A 23,680-nucleotide genomic window follows, 5' to 3' on the forward strand; every position below is an offset into this window, starting at 1 on the left:
TTCATTTCTTTTATGGTAACCTGCATTTGTTCATCTAATTTGTGACCAAAATCAACCAATTCTGTGAGCTTCCTGATCACCAGTGTTTTGAACTGTGCATCTGATAGGTTAGCTATCTCTTGGTTGTTCAAAAGGATGAGTTCTGGGGCACTGATTTGTTCTTCTGTTTGAGCCATCTCTCTCTCTCTCTCTCTCTTTTTTTTTTTGGTCTGGTCACTCCTGTTATGGTGAGGGGCGGAGCCTTAGGTGTTCACCAGGGCTAGGCACCCTAGTCGCTAGATTGTGACATTGTATGTGAGGGCGGGGTTGAGAGGGAACAATGGTGGTAGCTCCGTTCTCCGTGGGACCTTAGTCCCTTCCCTGGGATCCTGGGTTGCACGCTCTGTCCTGCTCCACAATCGCCACCTCACTGGGTCTGCCAGCTGCCGCTTGTGTACTCAGGGTTCACCCGCTGTGATCTTGCACACCCCAGATGCCTTACACACTCCCAGTTGCCTTATGCGCCTAATTCTCCCTGTTCTCTGCCCCGAGACCTGCACCCGGCTGCTCATCTCTGCCCCTCCTACCGGTCTGGATGAATGGGTCTATTTCAACTTCTTGGCTCTCTGACTTCCATTCAGATAAATTTTCTGTCAGTTCTGGGTGTTATTCTGCCTCTAAATTGTTGTTGTTCCAATCTTGGTTGTACGTGGAGGTAGGGTGTGTCCACCTATGCCTCCACCTTGGCTGGAAGTCGAACCAGTGACCTTTCACTTTGTGGGATGATGCCCAACCAAGTGAGCCACACCAGCCCTGGCCTGATACAGGAGTTTAAAGAAGAAAGCTAAGGAAGGATTTCTAAAGGAGATGACATTTAAAAGTGGCCCCAAAAGAAAAACTAGCATTTAGCCCCTGGAAGATGAGGGTAGATACAGAATCAGAGGATTGAAACCTAGAAGACAGAAGGTGGGGGGCTATGTGAGGACAGAGACTGGTTTATTCTGCCACTTCGTGTTTGGCCGTTTCCGAAGAGAAAGAGGAAGTAACGTGGAGGTGTGGGCTGCTGTTGCGTGGGGAGCTTGGTTTGAATATGTCAATACGAGATCCCAGAAATTAAAATGAGGGATCTTGATTCCTCACATTTGATGTGTCACTAACAGCATGGCTTTTGTATAAATCATATAATTATCTGTGTTTTTCTTATTCATAACATGGGACTACAGAACTAATTTTTTATTGCTTAATTAGATTGCTTAAAGATTAGTATTCATTCATATGAAATTCTTTGAGACTTAAAAATCTATGCCAAAGTGTATGTGTTTTTTGCTTTTCTACAAAATATCATATATATTCTTAGATTCCATTTATATACATTTAGCGTAACAAAGAAAATTATATTTGTAAAAGGTCTTTTAAGGTGATTTTTACCTTTCTCCATGTTTTATAAATTACTTACATTCAACAATGTCCCTCACCTTGCTGAGCATCTCCTGTAAATTCCCCAGCAGCAACTGAATACCCTGTTTCAAAGAAAAAAAATTACATTTGAATGCTTTACAAATAAATTAGCTAAATGTCTAGAAAAATGAAAGAACTACCATAGTGCTGCTTTGTACAGAACTCTCAACAAATATTGTAACATAAAAGTTTAAGGTTCTCTAAAAAGAAAAGCTAAGCACACCAGCATGAACACTTTCATGCTAGCTCCTGGAAGCATATTTCTGAGTGTGTCAACACTTAGTCTGGGGTCACTTTTTAAAGCAGGAATGCTTCACAACTCACCTTCAAGAGCAAATGGCGACCACTGCATTTTACAGTCACTGATTCATCATGATCAGACATGATATTCTGAATGGCATCACTTCTGCTCAGATTTTGCTATTTCTGATGGCCAACAAGGCCTAATTCCTAACTCATTTGATGACAGTTTTCCACAAATTTCACTCATCTCTAAAATGTGGTGAGATCACAAAACACAACTTTTTCTTTTTAAATGCATCAATCTATCAAAATGCCAATTAGGGCACCACAGCTGGAACAATGGTGGTGAAATGACATTGTGTGGTTTGCACATAATGAACTGTCAAACATTCTAGCAACTGGAAAGTCTCTTGCTGTTGCTCTAGAAATTGGAAAGGCCACCATCATTTTGCCCACAGTGTAGTACTGGGCAGCCCCTCTCAGTACCCACCACCACTGGCAAAATATATATGCATGAGGCTGCTACAGAGCCTATAAAATAGCTGTCAAGTCACCCTGATTGGTGTGGCTCAGCTGGTTGGAGCTCATCCCATAGACCAAAATGTTGTGGGTTCAATTCCCAGTCAGGGCACCCACCCAAGTTGCAGGTTTGATTCCTGGTCAGGGCACATACGAGAAGGCAACCGATCGATGCTTCCCTCTCTGTCTATCTCCCTTCCTCTCTTTCTAAAGGCAATGAGAAAATGTCCTCAGGTGAGGATTTTAAAAAAATAGCTGTCAAGTCTGTAGGGTATATATCATGGCTGAATCATGGCTGAATCAAAAGAAAAGAAAGCTAAGGGTTCACCGAAGCTAGTAAGAAAAGAAAACTTGATTGCAACAGCACCCAGGCCGTGCTCTCTCGCTGCTGCCGCCACCCCACCCTCACCCCTGGTACACATTAAAGAGCCAGCGCCATGACCGACTCACAGTACTTCACAACCAATAAAACAGGAGAAATCTTTGACTGAAAGGTTGGACTCGACAATGAAAAGAAAGAAAAGAGAAAGGAGGCTGTGAAGAAAGTGACTGCTGCTGTGACCAGGGGGAAGGATGTCAGCTTCCTGCTTCCCAGTACAGTGAACTATGCACAGACTGACAGCCTGGAACTGAAGCAGCTGTGTCTCTCTGCCTGAGTGACCATGCCAAGAGTCACCAGACATGGCCATCACGGCTGCCAACAGCTGTGTAAGGGACCATGAGGATCCCAATCTCTGATTCGGGCCTTGGCAGTCAGAGCCATGGGGTGCATCCAGGTAGACAAGATTGCATAATATCTCTGTGAGCCCCTCCACAAGTGCTTGAAGGGTGAAGATCCCTATGTTCCAAAAACAGCAGCAGTCTGCATGGCAAAACTCTATGATATTAATGCCCAAATGGTGGGAAATCAGGGATTTCTGAATTCTCTGCGGGATCTCATAGCAGATTCAAATCCAATGGTGGTGGCTAATGCTGTACAGAGTTATCTGCAATCAGTGAATATCACCCAAACAGGAACTTACTCGATCTGAACCCACAGAACATTAATAAGCTGCTGACCGCCCTGAGTGAGTGCAGAGAATGGGGCCAGATTTTCATCCCTGACTGCCTGTCCAATTATAACCCTAAAAATGATCTAGAGGCTCAGAGCATCTGTGAGTGGGTGACTCCCCAGCTATTTCATTCCAGCTCAGCAGTGGTGCTTTCAGCAGTGAAAGTCCTAATGAAATGTCTGGAGGTGTCACCCAAGGACTCTGACTACTACAATATGCTGCAGAAGAAGTTGGCCCCTCCACTCATCACTTTGCCGTCTGGGGAGATAGAGGTGCAGTACGTCGCCCTGAGGAACATCAACCTAACTGCTCAGAAAAGGTGATTTTCTTAAAGCAGAAAATCGAAGTCTTCTTTGTGAAGTATAGTGATCTCATCTATGTTAAACTAGAGAAGTTGGACATCACGATCCCTTTAGCATCCCAAGCCAATATTGCTTGGGTTCTGGCCAAATGGAAGGAATATGCCAGAGGTGGGTGTTGACTTTGTTCGCAAAGCTGTGCGGGCCATTGGACGGTGTGCCATCGAAGTGGAGCAATCTGCAGAACATTGTGTAATCACGTTGCTTGATCTCATCCAGACCAAAGTAAAATATGTGGTCCAAGAGGCAATTGTCATCAGGGACATCTTCTGCAAGCACCCCAGCAAGTATGAAAGTCTTACTGCTACTCTGTGTGAGAACTTAGACTTGTTGGATGAGCCAGATGCTCGAGCAGCTGTGATTTGGATTGTGGGAGAATATGCTGAAAGAACTGACAATGCAGATGAGTTACTAGAGCGCTTCCTGGAGGGTTTTCAGGATGGAAGCACCCAGCTGCAGCTCACTCTGCTTACTGCCATAGTGAAACCATTCCTCGAGAGACCATCAGAAACACAGGAGCTAGTACAGCAGGTCTTGAGTTTGGCAACACAGGATTCTGATAATCCTGACCTTTGAGATAAGGATTGTATTTATTGGCAGCTTCTCTCAATGGACCCTGTCACAGCCAAAGAAACAGTCTTGTCTGAGAAGCTGCTGATCTCTGGGGGGACAGATCTTATTGAGCCAACTCTGCTGAATGAGTTAATCTGCCCCACAGGTTTATTGGCCGGTGTGTATCACAGCTCTTGTGGAAGGAGGTCATGAAATCCATTGCAAACTCTTGCCAGTACATCACGGGAGCACTGATGCTGACGATGGCCCTGTTGGCACCACCACTGCCACCAACCTGGAGCACCTCAGGTTATTCCCTCTCAAGGTGACCTTTTGGGAGACCTTTTAAATCTTGACCTTGGTCCCCCAGTCAATGTGCCAGAGGTATCCTCCATGCAAGTGGGAGCAGTGGATCTCTTGGGAGAAGGACTAGATGGTCTGCTTGGCAGTGACCTTGGTGAGGGCAATGGAGGAAGTCTGGCAGTAGGACAATCCTTCGCCCCATCATCAATGCCTGCAACCTTTGCTCCTTCACCTACCTGCTGTGGTCAGCAGAGATCTGAATGATTGATCTGTGTGAACTCTCCACAGGGAGAGGCATGGCACATGGCGGAGATGTGGCTCCTGAGGCTGTCTGGCTGCCTGCAGTAAAGGCTAAAAGCTTGGAGATTTCCGGAAACTTGCTCATCATCAGGGGCACATCTATATGGAAATGATCTTCACCAACAAAGCTCTGCAACCCAGGGCAGACTTTGTGATCCAGTTTCATAAGGATAGCTTAGGTGCAATCCCCAGCATTCCTCTGGCCATCCACACACCACTGACGCCAAACCAGAGCACGATGTCTCCCTGCCCCTCAACACCTTGGGCCCAGTCATGAAGATGGAACCTCTGGATAACCTGCAAGTGGCTGTGAAAAGCGATATCGATGTCTTCCAGTTCAGCTGCCTCATCCCACTCAATGTGCTTTTTGTAGAAGATGGAAAAATGCAGTGCCAGGTCTTCCTCACTACGTGGAAGGATAATCCCAATAAAAATGAACTTCAGTTTCAGATTAAGGAATGTCATTGAAATGCTGACACTATTTCCAGCAAGTTGCAAAACAATGTTTATACTATTGCCAAGTGAAATGTGGAAGGAAGGGCAGGACATGCTGTACCAATCTCTGAAGCTCACCAACGGCATTTGGATCTTGGCTGAGCTATGTATCCAGCTGGGAAATGCTGATTATATGCTGTTGCTGAAGTGTAGAGCTCCTGAAGTCTCTCAGTACATCTATCAGGTCTACAACAGCATTTTGGAAAAACTAATAGACCAGTCCAGTGCCTTCCGGCCACCCTGTGATCGGTGCAAGCCAAGAACTCCTAACTGGAAGAAATTGTGTTGTCATGTAGAATCTGAACCCAAATATACTGAGGCCACCTACCAAGGTATTGACTAGTGTAACCTGTGCTAAATTAGGGCTCAACCTGTTGGATAGTTTCAGCTTCTTGTGAACGTTTGTTAACCACTGTTTCAGTCACTTCCCACCTCTTGCCACCTGCTGCTGCTATCTGTCCTCATTTGTGGGCTTCTCCGTGCTGTGTCAGTGGCTGGCATTTTTTAGTGTAGTTTGATATTTTGTAACTGAGAGTTCATTTCAAAAGCACAAAAAGACAAAAAATATTAAAGTAAGAATAAGTGTCACTGAAACATAAAAAAAAGAAAATATGTATAAGATGCCAAATAATATCAGATAACTGAGAAATAAAACATATCCACACATTAAATATGTTTGTCTTTTGAGGGAACAAGTGTCTTGAGCAACGGGCCTCACCCAGGTAACTGTCATCATAGGAAGCTGGAGCCACTTCCGTCTGTTTTTCTCGAGTCAGTTTCCTTAGAATATCCTTGAAGGAGTAATTTGCAATGATGTCTGCAATACTGGCAGTGATCACCTGACCTGCGTTCAAACAAATGGATAAATTAATTGAATAATGTCTGAACATCTGAGCAACACATACTCCTTTAAAAATGATCATGGGATTGCTTGCATCTTCAGTGATGGAGTTTCTGGTGGGCCACGGCAGCTATAAGCTGTGACTGGTTACGGCTGGGAGAGAGGGCTCTCCACTCGGACACAAGAGCCAGAGATGAACTATGCATTTTATGTCTTCCTTCACCAGATATAGTCTCTTGACCTTCAAATGTCAAAAACAGCTAAGAGTGAAGACATCTGTAGGCAAAATTTATGGTTACATTCTAGCTAGGAGAAACATTCTCTGGCTTTGGGACCTTCCCACCCAATTTTCATGGGGAGGCTGAGGCCCAGAAAGCTTACGCGTTTTCTCTAAGATCACCTGGTGGTTTTGCCCTTACAGTATTTGGCATGAAAATGAAGATCTCCTTTGACATTCTAATTGAACTTCTTATGTTCTCACAAAATACAGATATTTTAAATCTAAATCATTTGATTAAGAGATTGTGAAACATAGCTACATTAAAGGAAGAAATACGGAATCTTTGAGCCATTTACTTTTCATGCTAAACTGTACAGAGCATGATATTATGAGAGTGAGAAGCAGCTAGGCCCTGTGAGAGCCAGAATTTTGGCAAAAAAGAAAAAAAGGAATCAATGGCCAGCAACATCGATATGATCAGAACATTGGTTCATCTCTCCCACATAAAGTCACTGTCACAGGTCTGCAAATATGCTTATATTGCCTGGGACAAACAGAAATCCAAATGGTGGCCAGCAACTTCCCACCACAATTTTTATGCCTTCCCATATCTACTATGGACAGCTAAGGGAAAAATCTGATCTCTCTTTGGGAGAAAAATGGAGGCATGTTTTGAAGAGACTGACATTTAATATTAATTTTAAAGTCAAATTATTCTTTGGGAATTCACACATAATTTCACATTCTTGTCTGAAGTCCAAAAAGAATAAAACTGTCAAAGCAGGCCACAAATATATCCAAGTGACTGTATCTGAAATGACTGCTCTTATATTAAGACAATGGTATTTACACATTAGTTTCTGAACAATGTGTCTGGAATTTGCCAATTTTCTCTAGGCTAAAGCTGAACAGCCCCTTCCCTCCTCTCGCATACACACTGCCTTTGCTGTTTCCTGTAGCTGCTTCTATAAACACTATAATCTTAAGACTGAATAAAATTTTAAATTATCTGTCTCAGACAAATGCTTCTATATCCCCTTGATATGGCTAATTTTCAGCAAATCATCTGTATCAGGCATTTTTCAATTTAAGAAAAGAAGAGAATTATGTGAAATTAATCAAGTGAATTAGAAGACAGTCCTTTTAAATACACATGATTTTAATTTTATATCCATCCACTGCGTAAACTATATTGTTTTTAGTTTACAAAATAATTTTTAAAGATGGAAATGTTAATTATTTGATGTTCATAGCTATATATGTGTGAATCATGCTAACAGTAACTTCATATAAGATTTTATCATAAATTCATCTCTCCTGTATCTTTCCCATTGGATTTTAAACATGATCAGGTCTTCTGCAATAAAAAAGGCAACCCTCACTCAATTATTCATCTCTCTCAGATTCGACTCTCTCTTTATCCTAAACATTACAGCCAACATTCAGTCTATATTCTCTGTCATCTTTCATTGAGCAGCCTGTCCACACCTATGGCTTCAGCTATTGCCCTTATACAAGTGATGTAAGGTGTTTTTTTTCAGCCACCTGGGTTAGTTAGCTGGGTTGATGTGGATCAAATGCCTTCATAGACATTTTGGACCAGACCAAATTATCCTGCAAGGTCATTTTCATAGTCTCTCCTCTCTTCACCTAGTTATTTCCTATTCAGAGTTCAGATCTCAATTCAGGGTTGTCTGCTTGCAAAGAAGTTGACCTGTGTAACACCTTTACAAGAATCAGAGCAAGTCATCCACTCTGCATTCAGGTTTTCCCCCTAAGCAGGGCACAGGCTGTACTCCAGCTCGCTGTCAGCCAGTGTGCAGAGGGCATGCCTGCATACAGCCACCCCAGAGGAGCCTCCTGGCTCTCGTGGCCCCATCTTGACATACGTTTCCTTCATAGTGAGTATCATGCCTGGTGTTTCTTTGTACTTGTACGAGTATTCATTTAATGCTTGTGTCCTTCCCTAGATAGTAACTCCTATGAGGGCAGGAACAGTGTCTGATTTTACTCGCTATTGTGTCCCCAGCATCTAGCACAAAGCCTGGCATAGCCTCAGTAAATAGCTTGTGAATCAATGAATTAAGCTGCGACAATATAACAGAGTACAAACTGAAAAACATCATTCACTTGAGGAACTATGAATATAGGTATGAGATTAACATAGTAAAAGACAGTGTTTGATGTAACTCTGTTTCAACAGCTCACTAGTAACAACAAATGTGCATGTCCTCTCTGCCAACAGAACATACCTTGCCAATAAAAACTTCCAGGTCCTCCCACTATAAGGTCTCCATTCTACAAAGAGAAATGGCAACAACAATTGGAAAAGGAAAACAGATTTTTTAAGGGGTGATAAATCACTGTTAATAAGCATTGCTCTAACAATTTGTTGTACATAAAAAAGTAATTTTTAAAAGAGGCCTTTATATCTGAGTCATCTTCTTTCTTTTTTTGCTTGCAATTATTTAATGTATTATATATTTTTAATTTGACTTAATTAGGTGCGTTGAATTCTCTCCCCTGAGAATATGTGATTTCAGTTGTTTGGCACTGTTGTAGGTAAGCAAAATAGCTACATATTTAATGCTGTACACTTTAGCAGACATGGTCTTTTGAGCTTTGGCAATAAAGTAAAAGTTCAGTTTCTATTTATCTCAAGGCCATAGTAATGCCTATTTTTCCCATACATTTGCAAACCTACCTTTCCCAGGAGAGAGGACAAAATCTCCAAACTAGTAAATACAATTTTTTATCTTACTTACAACCCCACCTTCTATACTCTGCATCCTTAAAGATGTTGATGAAATTTATACTACTTTTAAAACCATAGAATCTTGGCCTCCTATATTCTTACTAGAGATCTCTGTTTTTAATTTTGTGAAAGGATATGTGAATTTCAGCACTGTTAAATCTAATTGATCAATTAGAGCAAAGAGATAAAACAATTTACATATTCCTGTGAGCTTTTCAGAAGCACAATGATGCCAAGGTGTGGAAAGAAAGACTGTTGTTTTTAATCATATGTACTTTTTACTATTTTAATAGATTTTCACATGCATAGATTACTTAAATAGAAATAAAGAGTAAACAAAAAAATAAAGACATTAACAAAAGAGGCTAGATACATACCTAAAGGTTCTTTTGTTGGTGGTGGTTAATGGGGGTAGAAGCAGAAGGTAAAAAAAAAAAGTCAGACAGGTAAAGTAAACATAGAAGCTACAAGACCAAAGGAATTCACCTTATAAAAGTCCAGGCTAAATCCCGCTTGGCAGTAGCCCTGGCCTTCAGGATCAGCATTACCTAGAATGACCAAAATATAATCAATTCAGGATATTCTGATGTTTTCTCTACAGACTTCTAAATTTAAAATGATCAATATGTGGTTTATATTTATTTCTAAACCCATTCTGAGTAATTTATCAAACATATTTCAATCCATTTTCCTGTTCTAGATATGATTGTCATTCTATAACAGTATGCCATATTACATATAATAAGAAGGAATAACATCTTTGGAGTTACTATTCTGGGTTTTACAACTCTTATTTGTTAGAAGAAATAAAATCTCCATTTCTCAAAATATTCCAAGTGGCAGCAACATGTTTCCGCATTGCCCACACGTTCCTAGTGCAGCCAGGCTGCCATTCCTCCAGGCAGCATCCGGCTGAGAAAGGGAGAGCTCAACGTGTCCACCTGGGCGGACGCCTCCACTGGGGTCACCAACAGCACTTCGATTTTGATGACCTCTAATAGGAAATAAACGTTAACATAGTCCATCATCATTAGAAAGGTCAGTTCGGAGATTGCGACCCTGGTTACAATGAATCTCACAGGGACACTGCCATGCTGGTGTTCACAAAGAGATAACTCTGTGGCAGTGGCTCCTTCTGTACTCTGTCCAATACAATTCACTAAGCAAACGTCCAGTAGAACCTTGCAGTATATTTTTTTCCAACTACGGGCTGGTCAACACATGGATTCTCTGAAGATTGTTATAAAAAGTCTCTCAGACATTCAAATCGGGAACTTACTACTTGTCACTTGTACTTTATAACCATTTCCCCCACCTTTTAAAATGCTGAAATTAAAACTAACCTGTAGGTTAGTAGGGGTGATCTCAATCACTATATGGTTAGATAGAAACATGTAAATAGTTACTTCTTTCTTCAAGGGTATTCCTGAGTGGAAAGTAAAGTAAGAGGACAGGAAAGAAAATGCACATCATCACAGGAAAAATTTATAGGCTGGGCATGTGCCTCTTCCAATATCTTTTTTAATGGACCTGGTCTTTCCAGTTTTTCCTGGAATGTTTTAAATGTTTTGTTTGTTTTTTTCCATTTTTCGTTATTACTTAGCTAATTTTAGCATTGTCATCATCCATTCCTTCCAGATGCTCCTTTTACATTTTAAAATACTTTTCTACCTCATATACTGTTGGTTATTTTTGGATGATAAGATCTGTTTTTAATTCAAATGTCAATTAATGCTTTGTGTATTCTTTAAGCTAAGTTCTTTTTTTTCAGCTTTATTAAGGTACACACGATATACAAAAAATTACACATTTTCATGTTTACAGTTTGGTAATTTTGGACATATGCACACACCCATGGTACCACCACTACAATCAAAGAAATAAACATATCCATCACCAGTGAAAGATTTCTTGTGTTCCTTGCTTTCTTTTTGATCCTCACTCAAGGATATGTTTATTGATTTGAGGGAGAGAGGGAGAGAGAGACAGAGAGAGACAGAGAAACATTGATAGGTCACCTCCCATACATGCCCCTACCAAGGTTTAAAACCACAACCTAGGTATGTGCCCTGACTGGGGTAAAACCCACAAACTTTTGGTATACAAGACGATGCTCCAACCCACTGAGCCACCTGGTCAAGGCTCCTTTGCTTTTTCTTGTTTGTGTTTTTGTGTGTGTTAAAAACAGTCAACATGAGATTGACCCACTTAACAAATTTTTACATTCTCTTTTTTCTTTAAGTAATTTTTTATTTTTCAATTACAGTTGACATACACTATTTACTAGTTTCAAATGTATACCCCAGTGATTAGACATATTATATTTTATTAAGTGATCATCCCAATAAATCTCATACCCATCTGACTCTAATAAGCATACACTGTTACTAGAATATTATTGACTATATTCCCTATGTTGCACTTTACATCGCCATGACTATCCTGTAACTACCAATTTGTACTTCTTAATCCTTTCACTTTTTTCACCCATCTTCCTAGCCCCCCTTCCCATCTGGCAACCATCAAAATGTTCTCTATCTCTGAGTCTGTTTATGTTCTGCTTGTTCCTTTTTTTATGTAATTATTTAATAGATATGTATTTATTGCCATTTCATTGTTAATATATTTGATCTTTTTTTTTCCTTCTTAAAGACGACACTTTGACATTTCATGTAATACTGGTTTTGTGGTGATGAACTCATTTAGCTTTACCTTGTCTGGGAAGCTCTTTCTATGTCCTTCAATTCTAAAGGATAGTTTTTCTGGGTAGAGTAACCTTGGTTGTAGGTTCTTGCTTTTCATCACTTTGAATATTTCTAGCAATCCTTCTGGACTGCAAAGTTTCTGTTGAGAAATAAGCTGATAGTCTTATAGAAGCTCTCTTATAGGTAACTACTTTTCTCCTGCTGCTTTTAAAATTCTCTCTTTGTCTTGAACCTTTGACATTTTAATTATGATGTGTCTTGGTGTGGGTCTCTTTGGGTTCATCTTGTTTGGGACTCTCTGTGCTTCCTAGACTTATATGTCTATTTCCTTCACCATGTTAGGGAAGTTTTCTTTCATTGTTTTTTTAAAATAGGTTTTCAATTTTTTGCTCTATCTTTTCTCCTTCTGGCACCCCCGTGATGTGAATGTTGGTATGCTTAAAGTTTTCCCAGAGGCTCCTAACACTATCCTCATTTTTTAAATTCTTTTTCTGTTTGCTGTCCCGATTGGGTTTTGCTTTTTTGTTTTGTGCTTCCTTATAGTTCAAATGGCTGATTTGATTCTCAGTATCATCTACTCTACTGTTGATTCCCTGCAAATTATTCTTCATTTCAATTAGTGTAGCCTTCATTTCTGGGAGGTTCTTTTTTTTGGTTTCCATGTCCTTTTATATGCCGTTGAAGTTCTAAGTTCTTTTACTCTCTCCTAAGTTCACTGAGCATCCTTATAACCACTGTTTGGAACTCTGCATCTAGTAGATCAATTGTCTCCATTTTGTTTAGTTCTTTTTCTGGAATTTTGTTCTGTTTTTTTCATTTGGGATGTTTCTTTGTCTCCTCATTGTGGCAGTCTCCCTGTGTTTGTTTCTATGTATTACATAGAGCTGCAACATCTCCCAGGATTGGTAGAGTGACCTAATGTAGCAGGTGTCCTATAGAGCCCAGTGGCACAGACCCCTGGTTCACCTGAGCTGGGCACTCCAGGTGTACCTCATTCCCCACCCCCATGCTTCAAAACGGGAAACTGAAAAAAATTGAGAAGATAGTAATTTTTCATGAAATTCATTGAGAAAATAACCAATTTCAAATGTTTATTTTAGGTGGTGATCACAATAGAAGGTAGGTTCTTTCTTTCACAAAGTAATTTTCTCTCTTAGAATTATAGTTTATGAGAGCTAAAGGAATCTTTCTTCCTGGAACTTCAGAGCATCTGTAAACTTTATAGTTATGTCCCAGCGTGAACTCAGGAATCCAGGGAATCATGCTGACTATTCACTACTCTGTGTTGGCTTCCAAAGTGGAATAAAGGGTGTGTGTAAACCATTCCCCACTGGATTTACGAATGACTATAAGAGCTATCAGTGTGCCATTAATATGAATGAGCCCGTTAGTGCCCACATTGCTCACAATATCAGTGGAGGGGGTTTGTGGTACGGAATGAACATGAGAGCATTCTTTAAATTCTCTTTTGAAAATAATATTGCTGATGTTCCTGTTCTGTGAGATAGACCATATGCTCACGAACAAGCTGGCTTTGTGTTAATGAACTGTGAACTCCTGAGGAGGACAGGAAGTCTGCTCCCTGGGTGGATTGGAGGAAGAAGAAATATTCATGGTGAGACAGAGACCATGAACATGTGAAAACTATGGATGTGTACTAGAGTTGAAAGAATTCTTGGCAATTTATTTAGCTATTCTGCAACCCAACATAAACTCCACTTTTAACTTTGTCCAGCTATTCTTTTATTTAAGAAAATAAACGGTATATAAGTTGGCATCATAATGTGTTCACATAACACAAGATGCAAGCCTACTATAATTTGTATGTTTAGATAACGGTTCAAACTCACTGAAACTCTTACCTCACAAGTCTAGACTCCATGTGCTGTATTTTCATCTGAGCTCTCCTATCATATAGGCAGTCAAAAAAATGGCAGAATGAAAAGTAGTGACCAGATTTATAAGTGATTATACTAGACATTAGTTGGAAAAATATAGCATCAAAGCAAGAGGCCTCTGAAGGATGGGCTCACCATTTTAGCTCTAACACTTTACTGTCATGGGGACGCATCTTTAGCAAAGTGTGAAAACTCTGATGTGGATAGGTATAAAAATGGATGAGACAAGTTCAGTATTAAATCTCAGCTCCACCATGAATTTTCTGGGTAAGTTAGGGATTTGATTTATCTCTCTGCCTGATTTTTATCTTTTGCACAATAACAACAACCTCTTCCTGGACACAGGAGCACAGCACCTGCAGTGGAACACGGCACATGATGTGCTCCTCTTCTTGCTGCAGCCCCTGCCTGGAAAGCTCCCCACTCCCCACTCCAACAGTCATTTGCTAACAGAAGCCCTTTCCCATCATCCTGCCAATAGCTCCTCTTTCCACCCAGACCATGTCACTCCTTTCTCTCTTGACTTGCTATATTTTTCTTTGTGGCACTGTTCAGTATCTGACACTGTATCAGGAACTTATTTACTCTTTAAATTTTTTTACTGAGATGTACTTGTCATATAACATTGTATTAGTCCAGGGTGTACAACATAATTTGATATATGTATATATTGTGAAATGATTACCATACTAAGTTTAGTTAATATCCAAAATATAAGTTTTTATTTTTTCTTGTGATGAGAGCTTTTAAGATCTACTCTCTTAGCAACTTTCAAATATATAATATAGTAGTGTTAACTGTAGTCACCATGCTGTACATCACACCACTAAGATTTATCTTATAATGGGTAATTTGTACCTTTTCACCACATTTACCCATGTATTTCCCTCTACCACCATTACCACTGGCAACCACCAATCTGTTGTCTGTATTTATGAGTTTGGGGTTCTTTTTCTTTTTTTGTAGATTATGCATTTAAATGAGACCATTCAGTATTTGTCTTTATCTGTCTGACTTACTTCACTTAACATAATAGTTTCAAGGTCTATCCACATTGTCACAAATGGCAGGATTTCCTTCTTTCTTATGACTGAACAATATTCTCTTGTGTATATATACCACCTTTTCTTTATCCATTCATCTATTGAAGAACATTGATGCTGTCTCTATGTCTTGGATAAGGTAAGCAATGCTGCAGTGAACATGGGGTTGCAGATGTCTTTTCAAGACGGTGATCTCATTTACTTCAGATAAATACTCAGAAATGGATTTGTGGAATCTGAACTTATTTACATGTTTCTTGTTGGTTTCCCCCACTAAAATTTAAGTTTTTTAAAGATAGAGGTTTGTTTTCTCTTGTTCTGTGCTTTATTCCCTAAGCATAAAATAATTAGTTCTCAGAGGGTTCAGTAAACTTGTGTTGAATGATTATACAGTTGGCTTTCACTATCTACAAGAAACCCCTCTTTTAAAACCATTTAAAGTAAAATACTAATATTACTGCCATTCTTTCAGCTGACACCTGTCATGATATAAGGAAGTGGCTAATTTATTTTAGTATTTTAAAACAGGAAGTCATAATCTTCTTTGTGCCAAAATCCTCACCAAAACCCATCAAAGCTAGCTTGTTCCAATCCCCATCATTTAGATCTCTAAATCTTGGCAGTCTCTTTACTAACCCTCTATTATCACTCATCCAACATTTATATCCCTCAATTTATTTCTTTTTTAAATTATGTTTTATTAATTATGCTATTACAGTTTTTCCAATTTTCTCCCTTTATCCCCCCTCCACCCTGCACCCCCAACCCTTCCAGCATCCCCTGCCCTTAGTTCATGTCCATGGGTTGTACATATGAGTTCTTTGAGTTCTCTGTTTCCTCTACCATTTTTGACCTCTCCCCATCTATTTTATACCTACCAATTATGCTTCTTCTTCCCTGTACCTTCCCCCATTCCCCCCCTTCCCCTCCCCACTGAAAACCCTCCATTTAATCTCCATTTCTCTGATTCTGTTCCTGTTCTAGTTGTTTGCTTAGTTTTTGTTTTCATTGTTTTTCTTTCAATTTTTTTAGGTTCATTTGTTGATAGTTGTGAGTTTACTGTCATTTTACTGTTCATATTTTTTATCTTCCTTTTCTTAGATAAGTCCCTTTAACATTTCATGTAATAATGGCTTGGTAATGATGAACTCCTTTAACTTGACCCTATCCGGAATGCACTTTATCTGCCCTTCCATTCAAAATGATAACTTTGCTACATAGAGTAATCTTGGATGTAGGTCCTTGCCTTTCATGACTCCAAATACTTCTTTCCAGCCCCTTCTTGCCTGTAAAGTTTCTTTTAAGAAATCATCTGATAGCTTTATGGGAGCTCCTTTGTAGGTGAGTCTTTCCTTTCCATTTGCTGCTTTTAAGATTCTCTCCTTATCTTTAATCATGGATAACTTAATGATGATGTGCCTTGGTGTGTTCCTTTTTGGGTCCAACTTCTTTGGGACTCTCTGAGTTTCTTGGACTTCCTGGAAGTCTATTTCCTTCACTAGATTGGGGAAGTTTTCCTTCATTATTTGTTCAAATAAGTTTTCAATTTCTTCCTGTTGTTGTTCTCCTTCTGGCACCCCTATAATTCAAATATTGAAATGTTTCAGGTTGTCCCAGAGGTTTGTAAGACTTTCTTCACTTTTTTGAATTCTTGTTTCTTCATTCTGTTCTGATTGGATGTTTATTTCTTCCTTTTGTTCCAAATCATTTATTTGAGTCCTGGTTTCTTTCCTGTCACTGTTGGTTTCCTGAATATTTTGCTTTATTTCATTTTGGGTATGTTTCATTTGTTCTTTCATTTTTCAACCAAGCTCAATCAGTTCTGTGAGCATTTTGATTACCAGGGCTTTAAATTCTCCATCAGATATGTTGGCTATATCCTCATGTTTAGCTCTCTTTCTGATATTTTGCTCTGTTCTTTCATTTTGGCCCTATTTCTTTTTTCAGGGGCCCTGTTAAGTTGTAAGGGGGCAGGGCCTTAGGTATGCATGCAGCAGGGCAGCCCTGCTTGCCGTGATGTGGCACTGCCTATGAGGGAGAGGCCAGAGAGGGAAAAATGCAGCTCGCCTGCTCATACCTAGAGCACTTTTCAGCAAACTCTCATGTGAGACTGAGAGTTTCTCCCACCTCGGCAAGCAACTGCCATAGTCCACAGCCAGCTCTGAGTCTCAGTTTCCCTTTAAGTCAGCCCCTTCCTCACAGCCCATCTTCTTGCCACAACCTGCCCTGCCCCCACCATCTGCAGCCTTACCAGTCTGGTTGTTCTGTTTGACTGTTTCTGTAATTCTGTGGTTGTTGGGAGTTCCATGCAGTTTGACTTTCTGCTACTTCCAGTTGTTTATTGATTTTAGATTGGCTGTTACCCTCCTTTTGGTTGTGTGAGGAAGCAAAGGGTTTCTACCTATGCCTCCATCTTGGCTGGAACTCCTGATTTGTTTCTTATATCTGCTCATTATCTTGTCTAAAGTAATCTCAAATTTTAAAAATAGCTACTGAAATACATAAATTTTACTTATAGTTTTGGGAATATAATTTTGGATTGAATTTTAAAAATCAATACCCTGAAATCATTCACTAGATGATCTTTCTAACACCATTTTCCTCAATGTGGTCTTGTCTTGTGAATTATCAAGAAAAAGAATAAAAATTTATCAGTTGCTTCATGATAAATTCAATGACTTACATGATACATAAAAAAAGTGGGAGAATGCACAGGTGGACTCTGAGTGTATTGATTAGTCACTAATAATGTCCCAACGTCCTTAGGTATGCCACCAAGATGAAGTGATTAAACATTAGTGCCTCTGAGGTGGCACAGGGACACACTCACTTTAAAGGATGCTTCCCTGGAAACTCCTTAAACTTCCAAATGAGACAAGGACTCTACATGTAGAGAGTCTTTTTGAAAAACAGGGATTAGGATATGGGACTTTGGGTCATGATGGAGGTGTAGGTAAACACAGCTTGCCTCCTCTTACAACCACAGCAAAAATTACAACTAGACTACAAAACAGATATCACCCAGAATAGCCAGAAAATTGAGCAGTATGGAAATCCAACAACCAAGGATTTAAAGAAGCCACATTCATCCAGACAAGTAGGAGGGGCGGACACATGGAGAGGCATGGAGATGTGGAGATGCAGATAGGGCATCTATCCGCATAAAAGTGGATAAAAGTAGATAAAAATTGAGAGGAATATGTTGGAAGCAAGGGATCCCAGCCCCACACCACACCACCTAGCCCAGGGTTCCAGCACCAGGAAGGTAAGTCCTATAACTTCTGGCTGTAAAAACAGTGGGAGTTGGGCAGTGGAACAGACCATAGGATTCTCAGGAGTCTCCTCTTAAAGGGCCCTCAAAGGACTTAGAACTTATGCAGAGTCACTCCCTCTGGGCTTCGGCACCAGGGCAATAGCTGGAAGGGCACAAGTGAAATATGGAGAGAAATTGAAGTGTCTGGCATCAGAGCCAGTGCCAGGAGACAGCCTCCTTCCAGACAAAATTCCAGAGGTAATGCAAAGGCATTATCCCCTCTCTAAGCCCTCCCTCACACAGAGCCACACAGTGGCGACATGGGTTGCTCCACCCTGGCAATCACCTAAGCCTCCACTTCATCCAACTTACCAGTGCATTTTTCTACAATAGATCATGCTACTAAGACAGGGAGTCAAAGCAGCTCTTCCTACTACACAGAAACAAACAAGGAGGCTGCCAAAATGAGAAGACAAAGAAATATGGTTGAAATGAAAGAACAGAACAAAACTCCAGGAAGAGAACTGAAAATGGAGGTAAGCAATCTATCAGATGCAGAGTTCAAAACACTGTTATTGGGCTGCTCAAGGAACTCACTGGGTACTTCAACGGCATAGAAGAGACCCAGACAGAAATGAAGGTTACACTAAGTGAAATAAATAACAATTTACAGGGAAACAACAGTGGAGTGGATGAAGCTGAAAATCAGATCAGTGATTTGGAACATAAGGAAGAAAAAGACATCCAATCAGCACAGCAAGAAGAAAAAAGAATAAAAATAAATGAGGATAGTGTAAGGAGCCTCTGGGACAACTTCAAGCATACCAACATTTGAATCATAGGGTGCTGGAAAGGGAAAAGAAAGAGCAAGAAATTGAAAACTTATTTGAAAAAAAATAATGAAAAAAAATTCCCTAATCTGGTGAAGAAAACAGACATATAAGACCAGGAAGCACTGAGAGTCCCAAACAAGATGGACACAAAGAGGACCACACCAAAACACATCATAATTAAAATGCTAAAGGTTAAAGATAAAGAGAGAATCTTAAAAGCAGCAAGAGAAAAGCAGAAAACTACCTACAAAGGAGTCCCTAAAAAGATGGCTCGCTGATTTCTCAAAAGAACTTTGCAGGCTAGAAGAGACTGGCAACAAATATTCAAAATTATGCAAAGTTAGGAACTACAACTTAGATTACTCAATCTGGCAAAGCTGTCATTTAGAATGGAAGGGCAGATAAAGTGCTTCCTAGACAAGGTAAAGCTAAAGGAGTTCATCATCACCAAACCATTATTACATGAAATGTTAAAGGGACTTATTTAAGAAAAAGATCAAATCTATGAACATTAAAATAGCAGTAAATTCACAACTATCAACAACTGACTCTAAAAAAAACCAAACTAAGCAAACAAGCAGAACAGAAACAGAGTCATAGATATGGAGAGCACATAGATGGTGGGTTATCAGTCAGGAGGGGGAAGAGGAAGAATGGAGGAAAAGGAGCAGGGATTAAGAAGTACAAATTAGTGGGTACAGAATAGACAGGGAGATTTAAGAACAGTGTAGGAAATGGAGAAGCCAAAGAATTTATATGAATGACCCATGGACATGAACTAAGGTGGGGGCATGCTGGAGGTAATAGGGGGTATCAGTAATAGGGGGTATTTGGGAATTATTGATTCAGGCAAAGCCCCAAATAGTGTTCTGATCAGAAGACAAAGGCAAGGGATAGCCCCAAGAAAGGGAAGGGGAACAATCACATAAACAGAAGGAAGACATTTCTGTCAGTGCAGATAGGCTAACACAGTGACGCTAATTCTAAACAGTCTTCAATTTTCACTCCAGTAGCCATCAGTCAGGTAGTCATAATATCTGCTTTCTTGTTATCTTTGCAAACAGTTCTTTGGGACCCGGTGTTGCTTTAGGCCCAGTCCAAAGGGTATTTTGCCCTGTTATAACATTACAAGGTTTAAGGCATAAGATGCATAAGGCAGTTCTGGGATGGCCGCTCCAGCTCCATTTTAAAGTGGCTCCTTTTAATTTATTATTTACACTAACACCATTCTTGTGATTAACAGGTAAACTGGGGAGTCAGCATTCCTTAGATCACCATGTAAATTTTGAACACCAACTGAGAGTTTAAGCCCTAAAATAAGAAACCAATCAATTCTACTGCAAAATATCTAAAACCCAGAAATTTTCTAAAACAAGGAAGAGGAGCAGCAGAATTCCACGTCCTGGCCCTCGTGTCACAGCAAGACATCCTGTAAGGCTGTCAGCGATCTTTGCCCACCTTGTTTTCCTTACCAATGGCCTTCTGACATCCCCTGCAGTGTCTGCAACCAAAAAGCTCTTCAGCTAAATTTGTTTCAAGAAATAAAAACAACTTACTGTTTCGACAAGGAGAGTACTCAGCATATGCACTGAAATTCTGAATTGCTACATAGCAAGTGCCAACTGGGTCCTTTTCTGGTGTGGATTTAAGAGTTCTCCAGTGATACAAGGGGGCGCACGCCTGTGAAACATCAAAGGCAGTAAATAGTTTTTGATGTAGGCTCCTGGTACTATGATTTGATTTGACTTGCTGATTAATATACTCAAATTTGTGACAACCTATGTTAACTATTAGGTGAATTAATTGGCCTCCAGCATGCTAAGGAGTACCTCATAGTCACAGTTTATTAAATTTCCAGAGCCATTTTGTTAACATTAATGCACCATACAATAGGAACAAATTAAACATATTCAAAGGAATGCATTTTTTCCCAGAGGATTTTAAATTAAATAAAAGTAACCTGGCAAAAGTTATTTTTTGTTAAAGCAAAGAACTCATACTTTTTTTAAAAAATTGGATCTACATAAAAGCAAATGGTCATTTAAACAGTAAATTAATCAGTGTGATGCCTTAAAATGAGAACTAGTTCCATTCCTTGTGTAATTGTTGCTTTAAAAAAAAAAAAAACTACTCTCAAAACAGCCCTGGCCTGTGAACCAAAGGGTCACCAGTTTAAATCCCAGTCAGGGCGCATGCTTGGGTTGTGGGCCAGGTCCCCAGTATGGGGCATGTAAGAGGCAACAACACGTCAGTGTTTCTCTCCCTCTCTTTCTCCCACCCTTCCCCCCTGTCTAAAAACAAACAAATGAATATCTTTTTTAAAAAAACTACTCTCAAATAAAAAGATGCAGACAAGTTTATATACCTTTATTTTGTTGATTCTCCTAGTTTGTCATTAAAGGTGTACCTTATGTGACTTTTTAAACAATGACTTTCTTTTGGATATGCTAAGTTCTTATCACAGTGTTCTTGGCTTTATTTTTCAATTACTGGTTTTTATTCGTGGCAAACCAAAAATTAATTTAAACAACAGTAAGTAAAACATGACTCATGCAAAATATTCTGGTTGCTTCTTCAGAAGCTTAAATTCTAACAAGAGCACAGTGTTTGAAGGGATATGACATGTGAAGGGGGATATATGAAATCCTCTCTAAGTAAGTTAAGTAACATTAATTTTGCTAGGAATGAGAGGGGCCATGACAATAAGTGTGTAGAGAACATAGGCACCTTTTTGACTTCTGTTACGCTAGCTCGAATCCTGATCACTCAAGCAGTCACTTCTAAGGACCCAGAGTTACAGATGGCTAGCATCTGGAACCACTAGCTTATCTCCTAATTTAGTGACATCAGAGTGAAAACAAAGCCAGAAAAGTGAAGGCTGATCCTGAGTTTAAATTCCTTTCACGATTCCAAATGTGTCCTTGGCATTCAGTCCAAGGTATAACTACTTTAAGTAAAGATAACTCATGTTGTCAAATAAGTAGGGTGCTTCCACAAGGTCAGTTTCTTGGATTTGTTGCTCCATGTATTGTGAGGTCTTGGACACAACAAAACTCTCCCTCATCTAAGCTCTCTTATCTCAGGGCTCTCTTAGTGAGCTGACAAGTTACGTGGTTAACACATTTCACATAAGGTGCGAATGGTGAAAAGTAGGAGGGCTTTGGGCAGGGCAAGCATTCTAGTTTGTAACTAGAGCTATGTATATTTTATGTTACCTGCTTCATGTCACAGTCTTTTGGGGGTGGGGATAACCACACACCAAATAAAGCAAAGCATTTTCTTTGGAGTTAGATACTTTTTAAATGACAATTCAAACAGCTTTAAAGAAACCATAAAAGCCAGAATTATTGCTTTATTGTTGTAAGGGAATTAAAGCCAATGGTTTAAAAAATTCCCCCAACCAAAAATATTTAGATTAGCTTAATGCAATTTATTTCTCAATAGCTTAGACATGTATCATTGCTCAGAAATAATAAGAGAATAGAATCATAAAGTCATAACATTTTAAATCTGAAAGATATCAGTTGGGGAGTGAGCATTTTTTACTTTAAAAAGTATGGATGTACTCAGAGAAGTATGTAACTAGTAATTATATTGTTAAATAAAGCATTCCCTTATTCTAAAAAGGATCAATGACACCACAATATATTAATCTTTCATGAGTCATAACAGTAGTAGTCCTATTCTTATGGTCCTTTTTAATCAGCCCTTTAAATGCACCTCTTTAAGGTGGAGTTTTTATTTTCCTAACTCCCTTAATTGTTTTTGAAATATTTGAAAATATCTCATTGATCTTCTGGAAAACAAGCTTTATTTCCTATGGCTTTAAATGCTAAAATAGATTCTTTAATTTTTAAGCACTCAATTTCTGATTTAAAATGCTGATAAGCTTATCTTGGAAAGTCTGACATGTTCTCACATGAAAGGATTTTTGTAAACATGAGTTTTAAAGCATTTCAGTGTACATTTTATTAGAGAGCAACCCCACGAGCCCACAACTCATACTCACCACCACTTTCCCTCTGTGAGCTTTCACTGTTGCTCCAAACCACTGATTCGATTTAAACTCGATGGGTTCCTTGGTTCCATTGACTCTGATCTTTCTGTTGTCTGACAAGGAGTACATCAATTGTTAATAACTTGTAAAACATGGCAGCCAGCTCAACTACGTAATAGTAAATGCATCCATTAAAATACTTGAAAAACAATTTATATAGGCAGAAGTGTTTCTCCTTGACTAAATCTAAGCTCAACTTTTCATTTAGAGCAACACCAATCAAATGCAAAGATGTATTTGGACATTACATTTCGCCACTTCACTTAAAAGAAGCAATTTTTTACAAGTGACATTTTCTCACTACTGTGAATCTGATGTGGAGTCTGATAGCCTGAAATCTATACTTTTGTCATTGATTTGTATCAGATCAAAGACCAAACACTTATAACTGTTCTTAAAGAATTTCAATTCTTTTCCAATAGTGAAACACATGGGAATCTCCCTAATCGGGGACACACAAGCTTTCTCAGCGTGGGTTAGTGGGAGTCAGCATGAATGACCCCCAAAGCCTTGGTTTTTAACTAAATGACATGTGCCCACGCAGCCACAGAAAATAACACCTCAACACAGTTTTATATGCACTTTGCAGATGTCAGCATGAAGGGGGCTGTCTGGGTTGCAGCTCAATCCAATTATAACACACTTCAACTCTTAATAAAAAGCAGATACTTTTTCTTTCTACTCTGATTCCCAGTTAGCATATTCCCCACGTGGCTCTGACTGCATGGTTCTAACTGGAGCTTCATCAGGAACAGCTAATGAGTTTTGAAAGACAGCTGTACTGGGGCATCTTATTGGTATGTGTTTCCTTGGGC

At 39.5% G+C, this 23,680-nt stretch overlaps 1 protein-coding gene and 1 pseudogene across 1 annotated transcript in view; one reads left to right on the forward strand and one right to left on the reverse strand.

The window, feature by feature from the left end:
• The window catches only part of ITGA8 (integrin subunit alpha 8), a 170,508-nt gene that overhangs the window by 124,652 nt on the left and 22,176 nt on the right, over positions 1-23,680 (reverse strand). The window contains exons 3-8 of the mRNA XM_045857952.1: positions 22,818-22,918; positions 20,365-20,488; positions 9,563-9,624; positions 8,574-8,619; positions 5,979-6,104; positions 1,455-1,499 (exon numbers count right to left, since the gene is read on the reverse strand). Coding sequence (XP_045713908.1) covers positions 1,455-1,499; positions 5,979-6,104; positions 8,574-8,619; positions 9,563-9,624; positions 20,365-20,488; positions 22,818-22,918 — 504 coding nt within the window. The remainder of the gene's footprint in view (positions 1-1,454; positions 1,500-5,978; positions 6,105-8,573; positions 8,620-9,562; positions 9,625-20,364; positions 20,489-22,817; positions 22,919-23,680) is intronic.
• LOC123831042 lies at positions 2,637-5,603 on the forward strand (annotated as a pseudogene).

The sequence above is a fragment of the Phyllostomus hastatus genome, unplaced genomic scaffold (assembly GCF_019186645.2).
Source record: "Phyllostomus hastatus isolate PE091 unplaced genomic scaffold, TTU_PhHast_1.1 phas_scaffold_1674, whole genome shotgun sequence".
NCBI classification, from domain to species: Eukaryota; Metazoa; Chordata; class Mammalia; order Chiroptera; family Phyllostomidae; genus Phyllostomus; species Phyllostomus hastatus.